At 39.0% G+C, this 26,226-nt stretch overlaps 1 protein-coding gene across 2 annotated transcripts; it reads left to right on the top strand.

Annotated features, from left to right (window-relative positions):
• Positions 1–1,356: 1,356 nt before the first annotated feature.
• On the top strand, positions 1,357–25,896 carry LOC126859254 (uncharacterized). Of its 2 annotated transcripts, XR_007688779.1 has the most exons (3): positions 1,357–2,204; positions 16,440–17,918; positions 25,797–25,896. XR_007688779.1 is itself a non-coding variant. In XM_050610340.1 (2 exons), the coding sequence occupies exons 1-2, from the start codon at positions 2,097–2,099 to the stop codon at positions 17,856–17,858; spliced, it is 1,527 nt and encodes a 508-aa protein (XP_050466297.1). In that variant the 5' UTR covers positions 1,357–2,096; the 3' UTR covers positions 17,859–18,954. The 2 variants fall into 2 exon arrangements, 1 of the variants encoding a protein (XP_050466297.1); XM_050610340.1 differs by lacking the exon at positions 25,797–25,896 and having other exon boundaries at positions 16,440–18,954.
• The last annotated feature ends 330 nt before the right edge of the window (positions 25,897–26,226 follow it).

A 26,226-nucleotide genomic window follows, 5' to 3' on the forward strand; every position in this document is an offset into this window, starting at 1 on the left:
AAAAGATTTTCTCTCTCTCTCTCTCTCTCTCTCTCTCTCTCTCTCTCTCTCTCTCTCTGTTTCTCTTCCATATTATGATTGATGTATAGATATATATCTATATATATATATATATCTATGTATACATATATATCTATGTATTTATTCAATAAACATTTCAACGCACATTATTCCCTTTTGGGAAGAAAATGTTAAATTTTTCTCTTCGTTAAAATTTAATTATATCAATTAGTCTGTATACACATTTTATTACGCAATCCGTAGTGCTTGTGACGCTTATCTAATCGTGAGATTTATAAACTGAAATAATTAGATTGAAGTTTGACTTTGTCTTAATATATTTATTTTTATAAATATATGGATTGATTCTCAAGTCGACAAGAATACAGATCAACGAAGAAAATGATTGAAAGAAACGTTATTTACATGTTATTTGGAAGTCATTTTAAGCTGTACTGGAATTAAATTAACGGTTTACGATTCAAATTTCTTCTCCGCAACACACGCCATCTCAAGATATATTATCTGGCATACGTAAGGACGCATTCAAAAGCTCATCATATGAGAAAGTGTACGCCACGCTGATCGTAATCTCTTAATTTCGCATGTTTTTACGCCCCCGCAGGCATGGCATCCAAGTACCCAAACCGGTATAACGCGACTTCGCGGTCGCACCAAGTTGCACAGGATTAAACTAATCGCGAGAAGATACAAGGACATCAGGCAGTAACCCTCGTGTACTGACTGTTCTTTTTTTTTCCTTTAAGAGAAGTTTTTATTTTAACCGGCTTGAATTTTATAAATTAAATTAGAGAATTTTGTTCCGGGGTTGTATTTATGTATAATAAATGTCCTTTTAGTTTAAAAATATAAATATTAATAACAATTTAATACTTATATTTATATTTAATATAATATAATTTTATATATCCATATATATATCCAAATGTTAAGGATTATATTTTTTTTTTCTTATTATTGAATATCGCCTTTCATAAAAATAGGATTCACTGGGAAAAGGAAGGAAAGATAAAAAGATAGAAAATGTAGATAGCAATGTGATGTCGAAGATGGAAAGCTACGATACGACATTATTTGACACTGACAGTGGTCGATTAGCAATTGAGTTTAAGAATACGCACAAGCAAATAAACAACGTATTCTTGTAAATACGTGCGTACGGCGCGGCGCACCGCGGCAGAGTGAGCGTAACGTAAGCGGCGAACGAGCCGTGGCAGATGAAGTGGAGCGGGTGGGGATGACAGGCAGACGCAGATTGGTCTGCGCGTTGCGTTCGCAGTAAAAGTGGGGATACTACTCACAGCTGAGCGCTCTATCTCTATAGAGTCAGGGAGCTGCACGTTTTAGTCAGTAGCACATGAGCGCTCGTGGAGTATCCGAGATATTTCGTTACCCAAACGGGCGAGGATGTCAATTCGTGATCGACGAGCGACTGTGAGAGGATCGTCTAACGTCTAAGTCTAAACGCGCGTGCACGTCATCGATATCCGGTATCGAGGAACGAGCCGGGAAAAAGAGTATACGCTTGATGTGAGCGATAGAAGAATACGATTGACACGCACCGCAATCACGTCATTGCTCTGCGAGCACGTGGATGCGGAATACGTGCCGTCGCGTCTCCCGTTTTCGGACAAGATCCGCAAGCGAAGAGGCGTTCTACGCAGTGATCGGAGCAATAGCTACGCGCTGAATCGCGCACTGTTCATCATCCACAGTCGAGTCGCGTTCACGAGAGAAGCATCGTGTACTGCCCTTCCTTGTAATTTTCGCCTGACAGTCGATATATAAGCAAAGTAACTGTTTAGATACGGATCTAAAGTTTTATCTGGAAAAACGAGCACCCGTTTTCGAGTTGTGTTAAAATATTTCTCGCCGCAGCGAGATATCGGATTTATTCCGACGTACGAAAGTACGTCGATAAAGGAAATCCGCCTGCGACGCAGTGTGATCGACAAGCGATCGAGGATAAACAAGAGTAGTCTTCACGTTCGCTGGCGAAGCGTGCGGATTGTGATGCGAGTCGTCGATTTCATCAGATTTGTAATTTAATTGAAGTGAAGTGCACGTGCCCGAAAATGGTGCCAACACAGCAGGATAGTCCCTCAAATTCGGGGATACCCATCGTATTTGGATCTTTACTGGTTGATCAAAACTCGCCGACGCCTTATTCAGATGCGACTCAGGTAAGTACTTAGAAGTAATTAGAATTTTATTTCATATATACTTGAAAAAAATCACGAGAAAGAATCTCCTGAAATTTTTTAGGAATTTTTATCGAAATTTTGTCACCTTGAAAATATTGCTTTTGCTCTATTTTTTTAAGCCAACGATTCAGTTTTGCTGTTAAATTTTTCTCTCGCCATTGTGTAATAGGGAAACATTAAGAAATTTATAAAGTAAATAAATTTACATTAAATTTGTATATTTTTTAAACTATAATTTTATCTGAAAATTTGAACGAAAATGCTTGAAAAATCAAAGAATACTCGGGATTTCTTCCAAAATTTGAACAGACACTTTGTGTTACATTTTATTTATCATAGCTAGTATCCATTTGAGAGGAATAATATCAAGACACATTTTTTATCATCTTTATTATTTTTATGGCTCTACATTTAGCCCTCGGAAGTTCTTCGACACGATATTTTCTTTCAAACGGACACCAGCCACATCTTAGATTGAAAAAAGCGAGCAAATTTTGGCCTAAAATATTTTTTAAGTATTTTTTTTTTACCAACTAAGGTCGCGTTGTCAATATTAGGATAAAAATTTGATATATTTTATACACCGTAAAATTAACATTGCGATAGTTACATCTCTTATTATCCGCGGACGTGTCGAGGTAGCTATGAGAAAGAGAATTACGATTATAGGAATCGAGATAAAAATCATTTGACATTAGACAGAAATTGCTTCGATACGGCCTGTTCGAGTCGGCTATTAAATTAATCCTTAGACGGCGGATCGCCTGACAACCGACCAGCGTATAGCGGATCCATATTATAGAGTTTCATTTCGTGGAATAAGTTTGTCGGTTGAAACGTTCGATCCGATAAATTCTTTTTATACCTATCGATTTCTATTTTTCTAAAGAAAATTTTCAGTAAATATTAATTGAAGAGAAAAGTGTATACATTATTATGGTCGTGCGAGTTTGAATGACGTCAATATTCGCATGACGAGGGTTAAGCTGTTTATTTTGAAAGCGGCGCAGGTAAAAATTTCGAAACTTCCAGCACAGATTCGAATACTACTGCACAAATACATCGACGTCTTCCTTAAGTCAGATTAACATTCTGAAAGAGCACTTTCCCCAGTTTCAATAAACGAGAAATATGATTTTACCATAACGAGAGTATTATTATAGTGCAAAAAGAAGCATTACTGATACTATTGATAATATGGAAAAAAAACGTATACTTATAAAAACGGATCATAAACTATATTCTTATCTGCGCGCGTGGCGCGAAGTGTATAAATCTCTAGCGTTAACGAAATTTATTGCTTCACGCGTATTCTCTTTCGTATTCATCGATGCGACTTTTATGAATTTATGATAGACGATCGCGTTGGTTACACAGCTGGAAATGACAGGCGCGATTTCTCGAAACATCACACGTTTATTCACAGGGCAATTTCGTGTCTTTTCTTCGCGATAATTGAAAACATCCTTCGTGGTTTCTACTAGATCGTGCATTAAGCCATTCCTAACGAAAGCTCGCCATTAATTTATCAATTTTTGTAATGATCATTATTATTTATATAAAACAGATGAATGAAGAAATTATTTAATTTTTGTATATTTTAATATGCTAGTTTTTTTATCTTATAATCTATTTTGAAAAAATTAAAAAGACATTTAAGTATGACGTGGAAAAATATAGACGTAAAACGTAATCTTAAAGTGGAACAACCATGAGGAAAGTTCCGCTCCTCAGTTCAATTCATCTGGCAATGATTCAATGCATTATTGGACTTGTCGAAAAGACTTCTATATCTTGATGAGGCATACGATAGTATGTTGAGATAACTCGTTGGACACGAAACGCAAAATACTGTCAATGCGTTGTTTGTTTGCGGGACTCTTCTACGTCATAGTGTTTTTTTTTTCCATTTCATTTCATGCTTATATATCGATCGGCGAAGTTTGCGGCAACGTCTTTGACCAAAAGAAATCAGTCGTTCCAAATATAGGAGTGTATTTATTATCGTTCTGTTGCGGTTGCCGCCGAGAATGAGAGTTTCTACACTTATATTCAATAAAATTCATTATTCATTATTTTTAAAATTCTTAGAGCCGTTATATAAATCAAATATATATTGCTAGGCACTAGAAATATAAACGGCAAGAAATTGGTGTTGTATAAAATCGGAAAGTATAGGCTCTTAATCCTTTCAATCTTTTTACGCTAGAAATGTGTTATTCGGATTTAACGTAATCTCTCATAGAGAATTTTTCCTGGAAGGTCCCGGGAGAAAGGGCGGTTTCGAAAACATCAAAGAAAAGGGTCGTCGGATATAATTTGAGTATGCCTTCTGCTCTTCAGACCCATGTAGCGTTATATCCCTACTTTAGACCCGTGCATTCGACGAGCGTGTGTGCGAAATATGTGTGCGCTGTGCGTGTGCTGCGTGTTTCGTTGTGAGCAGCGGCTAAAGAGAGTGCCATATGGCTCGCGTGAAAATTCGTAGATATTTCCAGACCTCGGCTCCCCGCATCAAGAGACCGATATATGGGCCGGATATTCCTCCCCCGTAACATAATTGCTTGGTGGCACACACAGATCTGGCCAACATTTTTCTAAGTCCTGGCCTCGAATCTTTCGAACGGTCAGTTATCCTTCGGGATTTTAATGACTCGGGTCTCTCTAATTCTAGAGTTTGGGCCGACCAGGTAGTCCTATACACGGTTGTGTATTTTGTATCGCTCCGGGGAAATAACATTTCCCGGTACTCTCGAGTATCGGTTCGCGGTGCGGAATAATCGATCGATCGCGTCATCGTCGTGATTTTTGATTTCGCACGCACGATTCTTGCCGCCGCATTGGAATCGTTCGAGACGCTGTAATTCGACGATGCAATACGGTCGTTTATTTAGACGATCAATATCCAATTAGGAATATGGTTCTTCTATTTATCATCCACGAATCATCGAGAAGATTTCTTTAAATAATTCATGAATACTAAGAGATACGGATATAAATATACATTTTTAAATTTACAAAATATGAAAAGATACAAAATTAAGAAATATTTTTAAAAAATATATATCAAATTACAAAATATTGAAAAAATAAATTAATCCGGTATTATCAACATTTTAATATTTGCTCAATACAGATAAATAAATATTAGACAATATGAGAAAAATAAAAATAAAGGTGAGTTGGAAAAAGATAGTTTTTATTAAATGGTTGTTAAATAAATTTTATAAATTATATAATGCAAAATTTTATATATATATATATATATATATATATATATATATATATATAATGCATTGAATCACACTTTTTCGAAGAAATATAAAATTTTTATATATCTGTGTTCTTACTTGATTCGATGACTATTTCGATTTGATCGTGTTGCAATTACGTTAGCCATTTTAATTTCTTTTGATATTCCGTAACTTCGCATTACGTGTTATCAAATCTCTGCTACATCCGTCTCTCGAGAAACCGCAACATGTGAGTCATAAATACTCGTCCGGAATACGCGATTGAAAAGCGCAAAGGGGAGTGGGAGAGAGAGTGTAGGATTTCATATAATATCTTGACATCACAAATTCATCGATACAAGTTAAGATTTTTGGAATACTTAATATTTATACATGTGTGCTGTCTACTTATTGTTAGTAAAAGTATTATAATAATTTCTGCTTAATCATTTCTACGTGAAACTAAAAGTATTTCACAATACGGGATTTTTAGTCGAGAATATACAATTATATACACATTTTTATTTCTCTAATATGGAATTTATTTTCCGATCTTTGATTTACGTCGCTTCGGAAATAAACTATTTGCGTATATGTGTGTGTGTGTGTATGTGTGTATTAGGGCGCGGCGCGGAAAGGACGAAAAAAGGACTGGACGGGGAACGTGAGATCCGTAATTTTCGTCTCGATTCCAATTTCTTTTTCTCGCGGGCTTAATCTCGTCCGGTAAATTGGCCCTCTGAACTTCTCTTTGACTGTTTTCGGCCTCTATGGCCTCCCTCGCCTCCCTTCTTCTCTCCAGCCATCGTTCCGCCTCCTCCTCCTCCTCTTCCTCCTCTTCTGATAGGTACAATCCCATCAAATTATCCCGATTACCTGTAGCCTTGGCGGTATACGCGAGCCTTTCTACTAGAAAGAAGCGTGCACCGATGTTAACGACGATTTCGAAGTCGAACGCGTGCTGCCAACTATTCGCATGACGTTGTGTTTCGTTAGAATTTACCGCTGGCCGTCTGTTTCTCATCTTCTATGTTGACATTGAGTTAATTCCTGCACTAGACAAGACAAGTCACTATCCTCCATCCATTCGAAGAGAAAAATCTGTACTTGTATATCGGACAAGTGTCAATCTTTTGCATTACGTGAATTACATTAACAAACTCCACGATACTTAGGTGGTTATTGTCGTCATATCTTTATATCTACTCACACGTTTAAAAAGACATTGCAACTCGCAAGCGATTAAGTAATGTTGGCAAACACGGTAGATAACGTCTCTTAATGCACTCCGCTGTAATTACGTAAACAAGCGTAGCGTAATTTTAATCGAGAGACGCGTTCCCTCGACGTGTTGCGTTCATGCTATCGAGAGTAAAAACCTTCGAGCGGATACGCGGCCTCGGCTTCTTTCACTCCCGGCTCGCTTTCATAGAAAGCTCGCGTGATAACGCGCGGCGCGGGATAAGTCGCACGACGTTCTGGGAAGCGCATCCGGTGCATACGGCGGCGGCGGCGGCTGCGAGAGAAAGATCCGTGTTTTATCGTGAACAATTATCGTGGCAATTACCAATATCCCGTACTCAGCTGATTGTCGGCTCGATGAAGCCGCGCTGCGTCATTGCATCGCGGAGAAGGCAAGTCGACGGGTTACTTTGCCCCGTACGCGTGAACGTGACATTTTACATTCTTTCGCACGATTATTCTATTTACGAAAATGATTATTGTGATCTGTGCGCACTACGTGCACGTTCTCGCGTCATGTTCAAGCAAATTTTCCAATTCTCATCGATATTAAACGCGATCTTGTTATCGTGCAATTAAGAAAACTGAGCATCTGTGTGTCGGCTCTGGCGTGGCTTATAATATGGATATTTAAATATATCGATATGCTTAATTTTAGCAATTTAAATATTGCGATTAAAAGATAAACTGTGGAAAATTATTTTTTTACATTATTTCTTTTAAATTTTATTCTACAAAATTATTTTTAAACGCATTGAGACCGCAAAACTTCATAATTCATGAAAAATGAGTATTTTAGTTTCGGCAATATATTTTTATTAATTTGGTTTTGTTTTCTTAGGATTAATACAAATCAAAATAAATTTATACTTTTTAAGACAAAGAGAAAAACTTGAACTGAAAATTGTTTCGTGAAAAATTCTCTCCACCAACATACGGGGAGGTTTCTTAGACTCGCAAGTGCATGTAAATACGAAGGGAAAAGAAATTATCACGCATACTAGCCTTTAATCGCTGATCATTAGATTATCTACCGAATTATTAACCGCGACGGTGAAACCATCGACGATGCCGTAACACCGTGCTAACCGGTGTAACGGTATTACAAAAGCGACAGTGAAATGGCGGGATGAGAAGCCCGTCGCCGATTTCGCTCCTCGAAAGTTACGCGTGCGAGTCCGCGCGAGTCACGTTACGTTATAATTACAATACTTGGTATTTTGCTTAAGCGGGCGGCGATACAGAACACGATAAGCACGACGATAGCGTTGAGCGCAAGTTGGTTCATTGTCAGAGTCTGTACAGTATTATATGACGTAGGACGGATAGAGAAAAGCGGAAAAGCGGTCGCGCGTCGGCGAACGAGAAACAGTTACGTCTTTTGTCGAGTATGCATAAAATGGGCCGTAAAGATTGGAGTTACGGTGGCGCCGTAGGAAGATCCTGATAAGAAGACTGAGATTTCTACTTGGGTGGTGCGAGTTATTGTTACGGTTATGTGAATATAAAGCGGGATTATCTCGCGACGATCGCCGCGTTTCAAAGATCAAATGTAAATATAATCGTGCGTTTTGCAAACGTGCAGGGCGTTATACATTATATTGTAGTAAACGGAATCCGTATATGCAACATCTTTAAGTACAATATCGTGACGCTAAATGCGTCAGACATATATAGATCTGTTCAAATTTACGTGTGTACCTAAATTTATTTTCAATAATGTCATCATCGTTTGCGAGAAGTAACGATACATTTGTAAGATAAAAGAAATGTTTGCTTTAATATCTTTTTTTTTCCGTAATGTACGTATTCGTGTTTACAAAATTTGTACAATAATAATAACAGCGCGGCGTACGAGTCTGCAATGCGTGATAAAATGAGGTCTTTGACGTTATCGGTTATTTGCCTATCGTTCTGCTCTTTATCTATCGATCTAATCACAATGACATTGCCGTATCGGGTGCACAATGTCGTCTCTATCTAGGTACCTCGTAAAAAGCGACGAGGCAAAACAACAGTGCGATTGATTCCCCACCCGGAAATAACGTTCGCGAGTTCTTAAGCGAGATGTTACGAGAGATTTCTATGGCGCGAAAAAAGCGATTCGTGTGTCGCCGCGAGAGAGAGAGAGAGACACGATAAAAAAAATGCTTTTAGCGTTCTCTCCGGGCCTCTACGGTCGATCGGGCGAGATTAATGTCTATTGCAAGGTCGCGTTGACAGATTCATAGCGGTAAATTGTGCCGGCGAAGGTCAAACGAAAGTACGTTCGCCGCGACGAACGGTTGCTGGACCAAATGTACGGTGCTGTTTGCAGAGAATTGATTTTAACTCTTTGTTGGAGGCCAATAGTTTTTTTTCTTCCTTACATCGAAACACCGTATCTCGTTTTGGGAGATGTAAAAACCGCTCTATTGAGTTTTGCATTGACGAGATCGTAACATTAATGAAGGAATGAGGGAGCCCGGAATCTCGCGTCTCGAAAAATTGTCTTTATATGCGTGAAAAAAAAAAAAAATTTATCTTAACATCGCATTAGTAAAATCAAATTTATGCAGAAGAAACTGCTATGTCGATACTTTATCTAATGGACTAATGTTGTTTTCTATTTCGCATTTTTAAAGTCAACTGGCATGATTTAATCAAATTATAATATTTATCATTGAAATTAGCATAAAAATTAATGTAGAAATTAGTTTGATAATTTCATTCAAATATAAGGACTTGAAGAAGATTTACACATGATTTTAAACCAAAATATAACGCTACGCTTAAGACTCGATGCTTAAGACTCGTGCTTAAAAAACACTTAAGAGTGCCAGGCACAGATATATCGTTGTGTATTTTATAAGTGCCATGATCGCATTCGCGCGAGCTGGATGAATCACTATGACGGGCGTCCGACACGACGCGACGATAGATAAAAAAAAAAAGAAAGGGAGGAGAGACCGATAACGAAAGGAGGCTCCGGAGGATCCGTTATCAGACGATTTTACCAAATCGCCCGTCGCTATGATCGTTTCGCGGTGTTACCAGGCGGTAACATCCGATGTTTCGTAAACGACGACACGGATGTGACGCATCTCACACGAATGGAACATCAGGTCGATGGACAGTTACGAGCGGCTTTAACGAAGAAGCACTGAAATGAACTCCGCTCTAAAGTTCACATTAATTTCAACTATAATTTAAAATTTATTAAATTTTTATATTTATCATTTAGGAATTATTTTTTGTGGCTTTAATTAATTTTTGAAGTTGTAAAGTATCAATGAAAAATATTATAAATGCATTATAATTAATATTATAATTAGAAGTATCACTTTTCGGAGAATAACTCCGTACAATTATTTTTGTTCTAGGAAGATTTTTATCTTTCACACGACCGAAACAATACATTAAATATATACTTGTGTGCAGGGAAATGATTACAACTGGAAACGCGTTTAATGATTCAAATTTAAAAAAAATTTAGATGATTAAAAAGTAATCCATATATAAGTTCGATTTTGGCGTGATATATATTTGTGGCAGCATCCACAAGTTTTTCGCTTAAAACTTGACCGAGCTGACATGACGGTTTAGGATAAAGTTAATGTTACATTTGTCATACGACAAACTTTTTTTAAACATACTGATTGGCTGCAAGATAGAAAATTTCTTGAATCTCTAGAAATTCGCTAATTAATGTAATATTATCCTGACGCTGTTTACGTAATTATAATTGTCAAACGAGAGCGCATGAGCACGCAGGTGCGGAGATACTCTGCAAGGGCAGCGAAGGGGGAGGACGGACGACGATTTATCTAGGCTCTAAATACAGACGGCAGGCAAAGAATCGATATGCGAGGAGGATAACGATAGAGGTGCAATCGGTAGCGAGTAGGGCGCGGGTTGTCCAAGGACAGCTGCGTCGAGAAAACGCGGCCATCGCGCATTGAGCGCCGATCGAATAGTGGAGGCGGCAGGCCAGCAACAGCGGCAGCAACATGAGAAGACAAGAGTGAAAGAGATAGAGAGAGTGAGATAGAGAGATACTCGTAAATAATGACCGGGCGTCACGAAATTACTTTTGGGGCACACGCCGTCGCCTCTTCTTCTTTTTTTTTCTCGTACTACCGTTCTTGATCTTCGTATGTACGTACCGGTTTCCGTTTTATGTACGCGAGCAATCGACGAGCCTTCTTCGCTGCTGAAATCTTATTTCGTCGGCAACTCCCCGCATATGTCCCGATTTTCGTTAATTGGCTGTTCCATGTATTAATTTAAAATGTTATGTAAATACAGAATCAGCAGTTGTGGGGCTATTATTGGATAATTTAATTTGTCTTCGTCAATAAAAATTTCCTGGCATATGTTTACTTGTTTCATGCGTTTAAATTTTCGAATGCAATTAAAAATCTACACGGAAAATCTGTATTATTAAAAATTATTAAAACAAGAAAATTGTAACAACCGCTGAAATTTTATGAAATAATTAGTGATGAAAGAAAGTACTATATATTTTTATTTAAAAATTACATAATTTTTCTCTTTTTTTCTTCCTTCTTTTTTCACTATCGTACATATCATATATTTTTATGTTTTCCTTCACTTTAATTGTTTGCCCAAAAACCCTGAATTTGAAATTTTTGCTTGCCTGTTTTTTTTTATTACATTTACCATTGATTACCTATACTTTTACCATAGTTACTCTTCTACGAGTGGAGAGGGGAGGGGAGGGGAGGGGGGGGGCGAGCCCTCTCTCTTCTATTTGCCTACATCTGTCTATATATGACGCTGCACCTACAATTTATCTTTCACTAGGCATAAAAGGTATTATCTTTTATATTAACGCAATAGAGGGTACTAGATTTATTAATCTTATTAGCACTCTTGTAAATCAAGTTGTCAGATTCTCTCGAATCCCTCCGCTCTCCCTATACTACGCGCACTAACAATGCGTTAACATCAAGATCCCGCGACTCTCGCAATTTGAATTTGCGTCTAACGGGAGATCGCGCTGAATATAAATTCGCGGGATGCGAATCTCGGAGAGGAGGTTGAGGAGACGGCTCTCCTTTTCGTAACCTACATTCAGCCTCTCTCAGCGATCTCCTCTGCCGCAATCTCCCGCGGTACGTCGACCGTCCGACGATCTGAAAGTATAATGCACGCCGCCGCGTACACACGGCGTTAGTCGCATTAACATACACCGCTGTCTAATAAGCAACGCAAATCGCGAGCAGATCAGAATGCGATGCCCTTGCGTTCGCGCGCGATTTCTTCTTCGTCGACGACGAGGAGGGAGGAGGAGGGGGGCCTCGTCTCTTTTTTTGTTGCGTTTCGATAATTACGCGTTGCGTAACGCGCACCGGTCCGGCGCATCAACAACGGACGACGCATCAAGGTCTGGCTCTTTCGTGGAAAGTCCGCGGACCGAGACGGCCTGGGAAATTAGCCGACACCCGAGAGGGAGGGAGGGGGGGGGAGGAGGGCGAGCCCTCTCTCTTTCGCAAGAACCGGTATATCTTTATCCTCGATATCGTTATGATATCGTTATATCGTTATGTCGTACACGATATACTCGCGTTGAAATTTCGCAAGATGCTCGAATTTTTCGCTAAATATTACATATATATATATATATATATACTATAATTTAATGATTCTAGATCTTTCTTGTTCGAAGAAGGACGTAACTGCTCGCGCGTTGTATTTCACAATTTGACAAAAAAAACCAAGATCCTTGGAAATTATTTTTTCAATACCATAAACGAGTGTATGTGAGCATGAGATTATAGATAGAAGGTTCTGGCCCTTAAAAATTCAAAGTCCAGGTAATGTAAATGCAGGCGATGGATTCGGGTTTCTCTAATAAAAGCCGTCCATAAACCATTTTCCACCGCTTTTATGTGATGGGAGCGAAACATATGGCGAAGCTGCGTAAACTACAACCAAATATACAGGTGGGCCCCACTCACCTCATCGCATCCCCCTTGGAAACCATACTTTCGACACAATCCTCTCGCGAGCAACAGTCACGCTCGATTTGGCGGTTTCGTGTCCGTGCGATTTTCACGGGTCGCAGGTAAAAGCCGGTCGGCAAAGATAATGATTTATCGGGGCTCCGCCAGTGGTGGCCGGAGACCCCGGGGGGCTTCGCAACCACTTCGCCTCCACCTTGGCGGCTCGGGCTTTTTTTTAAGGCCCCCAGATTCGGGGCCGGTTTCTCGAAAGGAGAGAGAGAGAATCCATTAGGTCGATCGCGCGCCGCCTGCTCGACGATATCTCATTTTTGCGGCGTGTAGCTCGTCAAAAACGATCGGGGCCGCCTCGATATATATATATATATATATATGTACACAATGTGTTGCGCCAGATATTGCGCGAGACGTGCCGCAGGTTCATCTTTCTCTATCGGGTGTTATATAAATCGGATCGCGAGCGCGAAAGAGCCGCGGCCGAGACGGCGTGTAATCCGTCTGGTCAAAATAATCATCCTCGATGATCGGACAGTTGATCGTTCAGCCATATAGTTATCGGTCATTTAATCATTTAACCAATTAGAGATTATCATCTAGATATTTATACGGTCAATTAGGGTAATTGTGACAGAGTGAGGTAAATAAAGCACTGCGATATTTCTCGATAGCAACGTATATATATTTATCATAAAGATTGATGTCTATTCATTGATGATATATATGTATATATATATATTTATATATATATGTATGTATATCATCGAAAGATATAATTACGCCAATCGCTAAATCAGAGATAACAACATAAAAAAATAGATATTTAAAATACATTATATATAACAACATTATGCCTATATAAGTTTTATAGAGTTTTTATTTCTAATGTTTTAAGTTGTAAATAAAATTTATAATTTTTATATTATAAGATTTAAAGATTATTTTCCCCATTCTCGACATTTTTGAAAGTTATTTCAATTTATCTTATCCTCATCTCAGTCTCAGCTAGAGAAATATCATTGTGCGCACCGAATGCGCCTATTAGTGAACAGAGAAGTGTCTGAATCGGCTGTGAAACCGACAGAGGAGAGCGGCCCGAACCATTTGAAACCTTTCTCACGTTTCGCGGCACAAATGACAATTCCGTGTTTCACGGCCGCGCGACTAGGAAGCGGCGAGGTGATTTACAAGAGCGACTCGTCGTTTGTGCGTCACCGACGAACGATCCTTGAGTCCGCGGGCCCCGTCACTGACTAGTGCGTGTGTGCGTATACTATTGCACACACGTGCCCCGTGACTTTGCTCTCTCTTTCTCTCTCTTTCTCTCTCTCTCTCTCTCTCTCCCTTTCTCGCGCGATTCGCGACTACGGACGGCGTCGCGTGCGACCAAAAAGGACAATACGCGGCGGCTTTTCCTCTTCCTCTTCCTTTCTCAGCGATAACGCACGTCGCGCGCCGGCGAGTCGTGTTTGATCTATGATTCTCTATCGTCTACCTCCTCTTTCCCCTCTTCCTCGGCGATCACGATCGCGGAAGAGCGCCGTATCGACGAATCCACCGAGGGACGCGATTGTCATTCCGTATGTTGATCGCGCGATCAGCTATCAGTGTTTTTCAATCAACGTTTCGAGGAACGAGATGTAGTTACGCGAATGTTTCTTACGACGTTCTGTAAAAAATGTCGAACCAAAAGGAGACGTTTCTTGTTTTCTCTCTCTCTCTCTCTCTATTTTTTAAATTATTATCTTGAATAATTCAATGATGGTAAAGAGAAGAGATGTCAAAAATTATCTAAGAATAAAATTAAACATTGAAAGACAAATGCTTTTCATCTCCTCTTTGTCTTTTGATTCTAATTTAAAAAAAAAAAATTATGTTTGACGTAATAGAGATAATACTTTCTCAGATCTTCCTTTCCGTTTGAGATATTTAAAATTAGCTATCCTATTACGATATACTCTGATGAACAGTGTCGAGAATAAAATTATATTGTGATAAACAAGTGTTTATACGACCAAACTGGCAATTTATCGTTTGATTATTATATCACGACGTTTCGACCATATGGTTTTGGTCCTTATCAAGTGAAACTAAAATTACAATACAATAAATAATGATAGTCATGTTACAAAGAAAAAAATAGGATTAAGCAACTTACGTTATAATTAAAAAGTAGAAAGAGAAAAATCGAAATGTCAAACTGACATTGTGTCAACCACTATGTTTGGAATACTGAGATCAACTAAACGACCTTTATTAATTTATCGTATATGTTGTTTAAATTCTCTGTATCTTTTTGGGAATTAATAGTGTTGTCAAATTTTTTAATAAAAAACATTTCAGCTATTTCTCTCTTTCTTACATGTTTTTCGTTATGTAGAATATCAGGCGCTGACCAATCGAAGTCATGATCAAATTTTAAATTGCCAGTTTGGTCGTATAAACACTCGTTTATTAATTTATTTACTGGCGACATTTTTAAAATTAAACATTATATTGTGATGTTTCTCTCATAGTATGGTCTTTCGAAGAACGAAAGAATCCCTTCGGCATGTTCTTCTCAAGATCGTATTACATACGTACGTTGAGAGTTAAAAATTGCAGAATGAAGTCATTGTATGCGTGAATGCATAGAAGCGAGCAAAGATCGAGAAAAAAAATCGAGGTGAAAATTCCGGCGAATCGAGATTTGAAGCTCCTCGTTCGATCCGTTCTCTCTCCCAATCTGCGTGCGCAACGCAATCATGATCCGGATAGGAGTCCTCGGTACGATAGATTAACGTGATACGGTCTTTACGCGGTTTTTCACGCATAGAAACTCATGTGTGTTTCTTCATGTATGCGCTCACGTGTACGTATATGCGTATCTACGGCGAAACGAGACGCGCATATAGCCCCCGGAGCGGTGCGCATACGCACGCATACATCGCTCGCCTCTCCGTCAAGTTCGCGAAGGCCACCACCGTATAGCGAGTTGAGATGCGGAGTCTGTCTCGAGAGCTCGGCCTTGGTCACCCGCTTCCGTCAGCTGCGGGCTAATTGTGAATAACGTGTCGATACGCAGGCACACACACATGCGTATATGCACGCATGCACAGCCGAACCGGGGCCCCCGATTCCGTGACGGACGACGAGGAGTCTTTTCCGTGTCGCGCTCACTTTGTAGCGTAATGTCAGAAATTACTGCCGAAACGGGAGCAGCCGCTCGCTTTATTACAGGTGTCTCGTGTCTCTCCATTCGTTTTACCTTCGTTTTGTACGTTCGTTCTTTTTTTCTTTTTTCTCTTTTTCATACACATAGGCGCTCTCTCCCCATCGAGTCTATCACGATGCGTCAGCCACAAAAAAGTAAAAAAACTCGGACCTGTATTCGTCGTATCCTATATTTAATGTCGAATGTGATCGTTCGATTCCGGGTGGTTGTCTAGTGATCGCGGTCAATTCGATGGAATGAGAATAATCTGTGATTAGATGTCGATTTAAATAGATGGATATCGATATGACTCTCGGGATTCTCTTTCGATGGCAATATTTTAAATTCCAGGGAAATCCTTTGGTCTTTATTTAAAATAGCTCTTAACTATTTATTACGGCATATCGTTGTAAGACTTAACAAATATTGACTTATAGTAATCATAGAAAATTATTGATTATTGACGTAATTTTAAAATATGTTAAATGTAAGAACTTCTTTCTAACTAAAAATGTTATATAATTGAAATATTAGAATTTAAAAAAAATTAATAAACGCCCTTTTCTTGTTTCTCTTGTTGCAGACTAAGAAAAACAATCCGAACCGGATCAAAAGGCCTATGAACGCATTCATGGTCTGGTCACAAATGGAACGCAGAAAAATCTGCGAGGTACAGCCGGATATGCATAATGCCGAGATCAGCAAGAAATTAGGGAAGAAATGGAAGCTGTTATCGGAGGAGGCTAGGCAGCCATTCAGAGACGAGGCCGAGCGGTTGAGGCAGCTTCATCAAAAACAATATCCAAACTACAAGTACCGACCTAGGAAGAAGACCTCGAAACCCGCGGAAGTCTCCAAGACAAAGGAGAGAAAGAGACCGCGGAAATCAACGTCATTATCAACGTCATTATCAACGTCATTGCCGCTATCGTCGCCATCGCCATCGGCATCGTCCTCGCCATCACCATCTCCGTCACCATCATCATCGTCGTCATTATCAACGCCATCGAACAGCCCGATGGTGCATACTTCATACGTGGCCACCTCTCCAATGTCGCCGCCATCAGCGGCACCTGCCGCTAGTCACGCTACCAGAACGAGGAACGATAACAATAACAATAATACCCAGCAGCAGACCTTGAAGAAGCCGATGAAGAGGCTGCAGACTTTGCCGAGCGGCAAACCAGTATCCAGGTTGAACTCTAAGCAAGTCCGATTGACCTTGGAGACTCTGGAGACACCGCGTAATACATTGCACTCTGATGTGGATTACACTTCGGCGCCACCCATAGTGACCGCTAAAGTGCCCACCAGCCCGACCTGCGATACCCCGGATTCACCCGAATCCGCCACTTTCTACGACGATAACTACTCCTCAGAGTCTGCTCCCACGGTCCAAGCACTCTACAATGTCATTCCTGTCAAGATCAAGCAGGAACCTAAAGTGGAAATTGATAACACAAACGATTTCGCCAGCAAGAATGTTTTGCCGGACATAACATCGGTGATGCGAACGAACAATCGCGGATATTGCCGCGCGAACTCGACTTGTAGCATTCGGCAGTCGGCGACGAATTTCCACATCAAGGAAGAGAAGCTGAAGGAGACGATTTTCGGTATGAAGCGGGAAACGAGTCCGTTCAGGACGTGGTCGCAATCTATGCTAATGGACGCGGCCGTTCCGTCCAACGCGGCGTTACTTACGTCGCAATCGCCCGTCATGTCGTCCATCCCTACGACTACGACGACTGGCACTACGGGAGCCCTTCTTGCCGATGACTCTTTGCTCACCGACGATTTTAGCAACATTGGTTGCCCGGTCAAACTCGAAGAATTGATAAACAACGCCGAACTGTCCGACGACCTGTCCGAACTGGCTGATTTGACGACGAGCATGGAGGAGATGGAGGACATGAAGGACGTAGATTTCACGTCTAGCACATCTGACATCATGGCCATACTTCTCAATCATAGTGACGATTGGACCTCGCCAAGCTTTTGAAAAATCAAAAGAAAGAGAAAAGAGTAACAGATAAGGAATGGACGTCGTTATTCATCTTCGGTTTGTATGCAATGCTTTTTTCACGGAGGATAATTGTTAATGTATTTGTCAACCGCGCGGGTTCCTGTCCTCAAGATGGACGCGAGTCTTCTCCGTGAAGAGGAAGAGAAGTTTTCGCGATGCTCCGCGAGCATCTCGCGTACCAATCGATTCGAAGTTCTCGGCTGAACGTGTTGGCGAGGACACGATAACGCGCGTTATCGCGATTATTGCATTCGTCGAGCTTTTTTTCTTCTACGCAAATCACACATGCTCGATTTTCGATCGAATGTAACGTCATTCGCCATCGCGTGTCTTCGTCTTTTGTACTTTGCGCTCGAGAAGATATTGCTCTTCGAAAATGTACGCCTCCACAATTTTTTTCTCGAATTGACGCGCCTCGTGGTTTTCGTGTCGCTTTTGTATTTAATGCAGGTGAGTGTTTGCGAGACCGATCATTATATTGAGTCGGGATGTCTCTTCGAGGAGAAAGAGATATGATCGTTTGGGTTACGGTTAACTTCGACCGTATAATCTTTTCGGATAGCGAGATATTCGTAGAATGATAATTAGCATGTATAAGCCATTAAGATAAATTCAAAAGATAGGCCATTACATGGCCTCGTTTCATCATTCTTTACTTTCTTGGAAAAATTTCTGGAAAATATTTAGGATTCTCTTCATTATCTCGCTATGTATAGGACCGGAAGAGAGATAGTCAACGCGCATATTTCAATTTAATAGATATCTTTGTTTTGCGAACACTCTTTCAACGCCATGATTGCAACATCTCAGAGATTTGATGCTTGTCAGTGCTGAACTTTTTTTACGAACTAGTCCGCCAATATTAAATTTTTAGATATTTAAAGCTGGTATTAGATGTTTGCATTGGCTCTTTTCGTATTTTCAATATCAGTACAGCGCAAGATTGGCAAAGTTTTTACTTGGCAAAGAATCGATTATTGGTCGTTGAAAAAAAAGGAAAAAAAAAAAAAACAAAAACGAACGACAGCCACGATGAGTGATATTTTCGAGATCCAGATGTTTTTTTTTTGTACATGTATTGTAGTATACTTTTGTATGAAGATATATATATATATATATATATATATATATATATATATATATATAAATATCGGTAAGACCGTGGGTGGGCGATTGGGGGGTCGCGCGGATCGAACATGAATCGAAAAGAAAGTTGGGGGGAAAGTAAGTTTTCGTTTTCACGGTTCCTCGTTTCCGCGCGACCCGCAACTGCCCATTTTTTGTTGTATATACCGAGAAAAATGCGTATTTAGTAGAATATAATATATATTCGAAATATGTATGTAAGAGAGAGAGAGTATAAACACACACAATTTCCAGCAATGGTGCGTAACGCGCGCGCATTATGCGTGACGTCGGCGTTCTTTCTAAATTCGTTAGAATTTACAAAATTGTAAAATTGTATAGCATATAGAAACATTAAAAAGCAGAATTAACAATTAAAATTACGATTAAATTAAATATAATAAAAAACAGTAACTAGTATATTTAATTTAAATTAAAGAGATTGGAAATGGATCAGGATTAGCGTTAAGATGCAAAGGTTGGGTACATTTTTCGGATTGTTTTCGAATAAGTGGAAAGATTTATATTTGCGTTTTTGCGCTTCTTTATGCTTTTATTATTATATTGAGTACGAACTTTTTGCATTTTACTAAGTTGGGACGATGTGAAAATAGAGTTTTAATTTATATTTAAAGAAAGTTTCAATTTTATTTTATTTTTTTAATTTGTATTTATTTCTGCTGATATATATATAAAGCAAAGTGTGGCATTACTCTCGTCACGCGGCATGATAGATCAGGAGTGGAAACGAAAAAAAAACTACTTGATTATTGTAAACGATCCTGGATACCCTCGAAAAAACCATAAAATCGTATTTTGACGCAAAATGGAATGAATGTGGAAAGAATGTTGATCGGTATAACACTTGTGCGTTGCTACTATTATTACTACTACTTATGTGTATATATATATACATAAAATATGTATATTGAAATAATGATATAGATGTTGAAAAGTGAATAATGCGCGAGATATCGCTACGTCGATGATAATCGCTTTGTCCTCCCGCGAGGAGCGGCGAAGCGATCGGCAAAAACGATCATGAAGAAACTCCCTCGTGAAAGGAACAACTTGTCGTCGGTTAGGAGCAAACTAATAGAACGAGATAAAACGAGATGGAACGCCTAGTGTGACGATCGATCGTACGTAAATCTTGTCGAATTGACGTGCGTGACGCGAAGTGACAAAATATTCTCGAGATATTTTCAGAATTTGCTCAGAATATTCACAGTAGATGTATCTTCGAGATATATCCCTGGCATCAAAGAATATTTCCTTCGGATCGTCATGCTTTGGAGAAGACTTTTTGCGAAGCTATCTTTTTGTCGCGGGCAGCTTCACTACTTTTTCGTATCCTTCTTCAATTGTGCGCATCCCTGAGATTTGAGATAAAAAAAGAAAAGAAAATGAGTGCTCGCGACGAAGGTAAGTTTGAGGGAGGAAAGCGCGATCGCTTCGGTCGAGGACGGGAACGAGCACGTACACTTCGTACACACATACACACACGCACGCACGCACATATACATGTACATGGAAGATAACACGCGAGCGTTTCTCCGATCGATCGCTTGTACGATCGACGTTGAATCCAGCGGTTAAGATTCAGCGACGGCATCGGGCGGCGATCGAGCGAGCGAGCGAGCCACGCTTGGGCGCGCGAGAGAGCGCGCGGTTATCGATATATCAAACATTTGATCTCATAGTCTCCTTTACATTTACGTTCGTGTAGCGGTTAATTTCCGACGATTGTTCGTGAACGGTGATTAGCGATAGTCGCACCGATACCAGCGAGTTCACTACCACAACCGTTTCTTTTTTTATTTTTCTCTAAGTTTTATTATGCTATGTTTCCGACATATAGTACATCTATATGCCTTTATTATTATTACTATTCGTATATATTAACATTGTTTTGTTTAATTATTAATATTATTAATATTATTACTTTTATTGTAATTATACGCGATTTTATCGTCACATTATTATTATTATTATTATTACCAATGCTATTACTATTATTATTGATACTATTATTACTCGTACTTGTGCTACCGCCAACTGCGATTGAGCAAAAGAGGACTCGGCGAACGCCTCCTTGATCGGAGCGAAAGGACGAACGAGCGGCTTATTGTTAGACGCGACGTATGATCCTTATAGAGTACGATCGATCCTTGAAATTTACGGGAAAAAAAGAATAAAACGGCAAATAGTTTTTAATTGTGATGAGATGAGTTGCTCGAATTTTTGCGCTCGCAAATTTTCTGTTTATCTTCTTTCTTTTCTCTTTTTTTTCCTTCTTTTTTTTTGTCACGCTAGGCCAATTAATGCGTGTCGCAATAAACGTTTTCGTTTTTTTTTTCTTTTTTTTTTTTGTGATCGGGAAACAGTCGAGGGCGAAGGCTCATTATTTTCGGCGAAGGACGAATAGTGCGTCTGGGAAAAGGGAAGGGAAAGGGACTAAAAAAGGAAGAATCGGATAAAAAGAAAAATAAGATACAAAGGAAACACAGTGCCTATCACTCCGGTCTGGAAACTCTCGTACAAAAATCACAGGGCCAAGAGGAACAAAATATAATGTTAGTGTTGATAGCTATTTACATGAAAGCGCAATAAGTATTACTACGATGCGAATTGCTCCGAAATTCTCGTCTCCTTACTAGAGCACGTCTCACACAAGAAACTTAGAGTGATTGGATTTACATAGATTATGCGAGACGAGCAGAGATCGAAATCGGTAGATTTGAAGGTGGAGAAAGGCGAGGGGGAAAAAAAAAAAGAAATGGAGAGAGAGCCGTTATTGTAGAGAGGAGAGAATAGGAGCGAATATAATCTTTCACGTAGTAGAAAAGCAGGCTGTGTCGATTCTAAAATTTGTACGAAAACGCTTCTTCGCGAAACAGCGCTACATATCAAGCCGCGTAATGCCACGTTCGTTCAATATTCGTAATCGCACAAATAATCGCGACACATGGCGCTAATGCAAGAGAAAACTATCAACGATACTCGCACGATATACTCTCGCGTTTTGAAAAATATATTTCCATAATTAATAAATAAATTGTTTCATCGTGTCAAACATCGAATTCGAGCATTTTTGATAAGGATAGCAACGAATATAATATTGACGTATTGCATCGCAACGTCATGATTATCGACTTAGATATCTTTTGAGAGTGTCATAAATATACGCGTGATCGCGTTTCAAATTTATTCAAGTTTAAGATAGTAACGAATATCTTTAATCTTCCGAGTATAAGAGGTCTGCTGAAGCTTGGAGCATTAGGTTTGGCATCCGAAGGCGGTAGAAAACTATCGTGGCGAGGGGATATGAATTCAGAGATACCATAAATTACTCGAGTAATTTGCAGTTGAGCGCACACGACGACGACGACGACGACGACGATGACGAAGGGCACTTGTACAAACAGAGCGAGAAAGAGCGCGCGAGACTTCGAAACCGGCCCAACAGAACGCGAGCCACCTTTTAACGTTTAATCCGCCTTCGCAATTCGCTTCGTAGCTTCGTGAAAGCTATTGTTCGCGCGGATAGAGATCGACGATAAGTACGTAAACGCGCATCTCCATATATACGTTAGCTGGGTCATAGTTCGCACGCGTGTGCGCGAGATGCTCGACCTCTCTCTCTTTCTCGTAGGCCGCGATTATGACGAGTGCGTATTTGGACCTAGAGCCATTCTTACGAGTTTCTATCGAATTCACTTGGACACAGAATGGAAATATTTGCAGTGACATTAATAAAAACTTGATAATAATTTGAATAAAATAAATTGCTATCGTTAATATAATAGGGTACACGAGGAATAAAAGAAGACACAACATTCCGATTTTTAGGTAGTTATACAAATTAAAGAGATGGAAAGAAAAAGAGAGATCTACACGGTACATTGTGTAGCTTTTTTTCTGGTACGAATTAATATTCGTATTCATGTTGTTGATGAAAAAAATTGTTTGGCATATGAAGAGAACCGGCTTACATGTTTCATCGTTTTTTCTTGTCGATTCGAAATTTTATCAAGTTTTTATAAGCGTTCGCAAATTAATGGCCGGCGCTATATAGATTTTTATTCACCAGTTCAAGCTCTTTTTCCTCCATATACGCATCTGTTGTGATCGTAATTTTGCAAGCGCTTAGCGATAGAGACAAGGAAGTGTGTCCGCTCGACGGACAGGAGCGGGAATTTCGTATGCGAGTACAACAGTGAGATATACATATATCTAAATCGATGGATATATAATATGCAAAAGCGACCAAAAAAAAGAAAAAGAAAAAAGAGAAAGGAAATTAATGAACGAGTTACAAAATATATGGAATGAGATACGTAGTTGTATGTTAAAAGAGACGGGAAAAAAGATTTGCGGCGAAGAATGCAAGACGATGCCGGCGTGTGTGTTTTGCTCTCCCGTAGATTTATTGGAATGTTGTCAAGAGTTTCTCGCATTTCTCCCGTCTCGCGCCGAAAGCGCACGCATTAGCGGCGAGAACGTGGGAAATTCAGATTTAGAGTGCTTCCATCACAAATTCTCATCGCTCAAGTTTTTCTTCATTTCCCTCTTCAAGCGCAATTTGCGTTATACGATCACTTCGTACGGGATAGTGCTTTGCAAAAAAAAAAACATTCACAAAACTCATCGATCCATATTTGAATTCAATTATTTTCATAGAGTGATTTATAAAAATTAAGATTGAAAAACCAGTAAAACTTGAGTATACTCTTATGGGACACACTGTCATAAAAATATATGAAACTGTATTAAGAAATCGCGCTTCTTAATTGCGATTGGATTTTCTTGCCTTCTTCGCACCGCAATCGCCTTCTATTCTTAATGTCGTCGATACGACTTGGAGGATCGCCAATTTTTTTTTTTTGTTTTGTTTTTTACCGTCCGATCTCTAATAATCGTTGCGTAACACACAAATGTCGCGTTCCACGTGTAAATGTTAGAGGGACGCCCCTAGAAAGAGGGGGATGCACACGTGCACGTTCTCCCGTTACAAATTACTGCTCAAATAAATCGTAAGCCGTGATACATGCATCTCGGCGGACTCGAAGTCGCACCGACAACACGCACCTCCATGTGTTACGATTAGGATTTTTCAATTTTTACAAAAATCTTCATCGAGTAACAAATAAACTTAAGCGCGCGCGCGCGCATTCGCGGGCATTCGAATCGTCCGCGAATTTTCAAAGTTCCAGTAATAAACAATTATTAGTAATTATTATCCGTAAATCTTATCTCTAAAAAAAAATATTTGATTTAGAGTTTATAATTTGTCTAAGAGTTAATTTAGACAAATTTTAACTTTACTCTTAATTTCAAATAATCACACACAAATTAAGATTATAAAGATTAATATTTCAATATAAAATATAAAATAATCTTTTATTGAAATTACGATGATTTGAACGCCAACCAATGCGCACGCATGTATTAGTGTATATATATATATATATATATATATATATATATATATATATATATATATATATATGTATGAACGACTCGACAAATAGGTGTGTAGTAGTTTCTAACAAATTCTTAGCGTGTATATATGTCTAATTGAGATCGTCGCGGGAGGAGGAGAGGTTTTTTGATATTTCGAGATTGCGCTTCGATTGGGCTAAAGTTACATTTGGTGTACGTAATAAGGTTTATTCAGAGCCATTATTTACGGTTAACGTGTAATATCTTTAATATTGGTGGGATAATGCATTCGTGTACCTTAGGCGTTTGTCGCGTGTAATCGCTTGTGTCGATATGTATCAAGAATGAGGGAGCTTTTGTAAATTTTCTTTCGCCCGTAAAAAGAAAAAGAAAAAAACAGGTGCAAATTATTTTCCTCGATGCTACGCTGTCGTTGTTTCCGAGTAGAAAAGAAAAAAAAAAAAAAGAATGAGCTATCAAATAAAAGTGCAGCTTCTCGCGAGAGAGAGAGAGAAAAGGAGGGGGTACATCAAAGTGCAATATTCCGCGAAGGCGAGCGATTAGCTACGAAAGCAAGATAGAAATCATTTTTATCGAGATACTTAACGCGTTGAAAGCCCTGATCTCAAATCGAGATGTCTATTTTTCATGTCGAGGAGTCAATATATCGAAAGAAGGGAAAAAAAGAGGTAACGCTTTCGAAGAAAAAGATGCCGTAAATTTTTCACGATATTTTTACATGGACTTGTATCTCTCGCAATAACCGGTCGGTTCATTTAACTTTTTCGCGATTATGGGAAGGAAAGAGTCTTCAGAATTTTCTTTTAATTTTTTTTTGTTTTTCCTCCCCTCTTTTTTAATTATCGCGATTCCAATCATTGCGTCGTTTTGTTGCGTCGCTTAATCGTTTTCGTTTCTTTTTCTCCTTAGCATCGATTACACGTACGTTACGCATGACGGAAAAACTTGTTTCCGTCGAAGATTGTCAATTTTTGCTTACTTTCTGTTTATATACATCTCTGATATACTGCACGTTCTTTAGCCGGAGCATCGTGAAGCTCCGCCGTTTTTATGGTAAAAGGAATATATTCGTGTAAGAGATGCGCATCTAAGTTATATATTCTAGCTTTTAAGTTTTCTTTTCAGCATATATACATAATTGAAGGAAAGCAGAAAGAAAACGACTAACTTTAAATACCAACTGTACATTTGTATTTAGTAATCTTGTTTATAATATCTTATAACATTATTACATTGTTATTAAGTATTCGATTTGTATCATTTTTTATCGAAATTATTAAAAAATAACTTGAAAAAATAACCAATGGCCTTTTTCAATTACAGAACGATCACAATCTCACTCGACCGCTCCTTTCACATCACCTTCCATCACCATCACCGTTTTCAGCATTAATTAACCTTCGAGCGACCGCACTAAGTATACATTAATTATTCAATATCATGATAAGAGGAGGGAAATGTGCAATCCTAAATAAGTTATTACAAGTTTTCATTATTCTATCTTATAACTTTATATCAATTCTGCAATAACTAATAAGAAAAGTTTGCAAGACGTCTCTCTCGCGTAAAAAAAAAAGGAGTATAGCATTGAAAAAAATGGATATACTTTGAATAATAACGTAAGTTGGATGGGTGGGAGGGGGAGAGGAGGGGAGAGGGCGTAGGTGTGCGTCAACCGTGCGCATAGCTTTCCAAGGCAAATTTGCTCAAGACTGTTATAAAGCGGTTCAATTGTAAATTACGTTCACTTCTT

This window comes from Cataglyphis hispanica, chromosome 3 (genome assembly GCF_021464435.1).
Source record: "Cataglyphis hispanica isolate Lineage 1 chromosome 3, ULB_Chis1_1.0, whole genome shotgun sequence".
NCBI classification, from domain to species: Eukaryota; Metazoa; Arthropoda; class Insecta; order Hymenoptera; family Formicidae; genus Cataglyphis; species Cataglyphis hispanica.

What these genes read in the sequence shown, in the direction of transcription:
- LOC126859254 (XM_050610340.1), top strand. Translation starts at nt 2,097, where the DNA reads ATGGTGCCAACACAGCAGGATAGTCCCTCAAATTCGGGGATACCCATC. An exon ending in CTTATTCAGATGCGACTCAG is followed by an intron (nt 2,205 to 16,439) that starts GTAAGTACTTAG and finishes CTCTTGTTGCAG; the next exon opens with ACTAAGAAAAACAATCCGAA.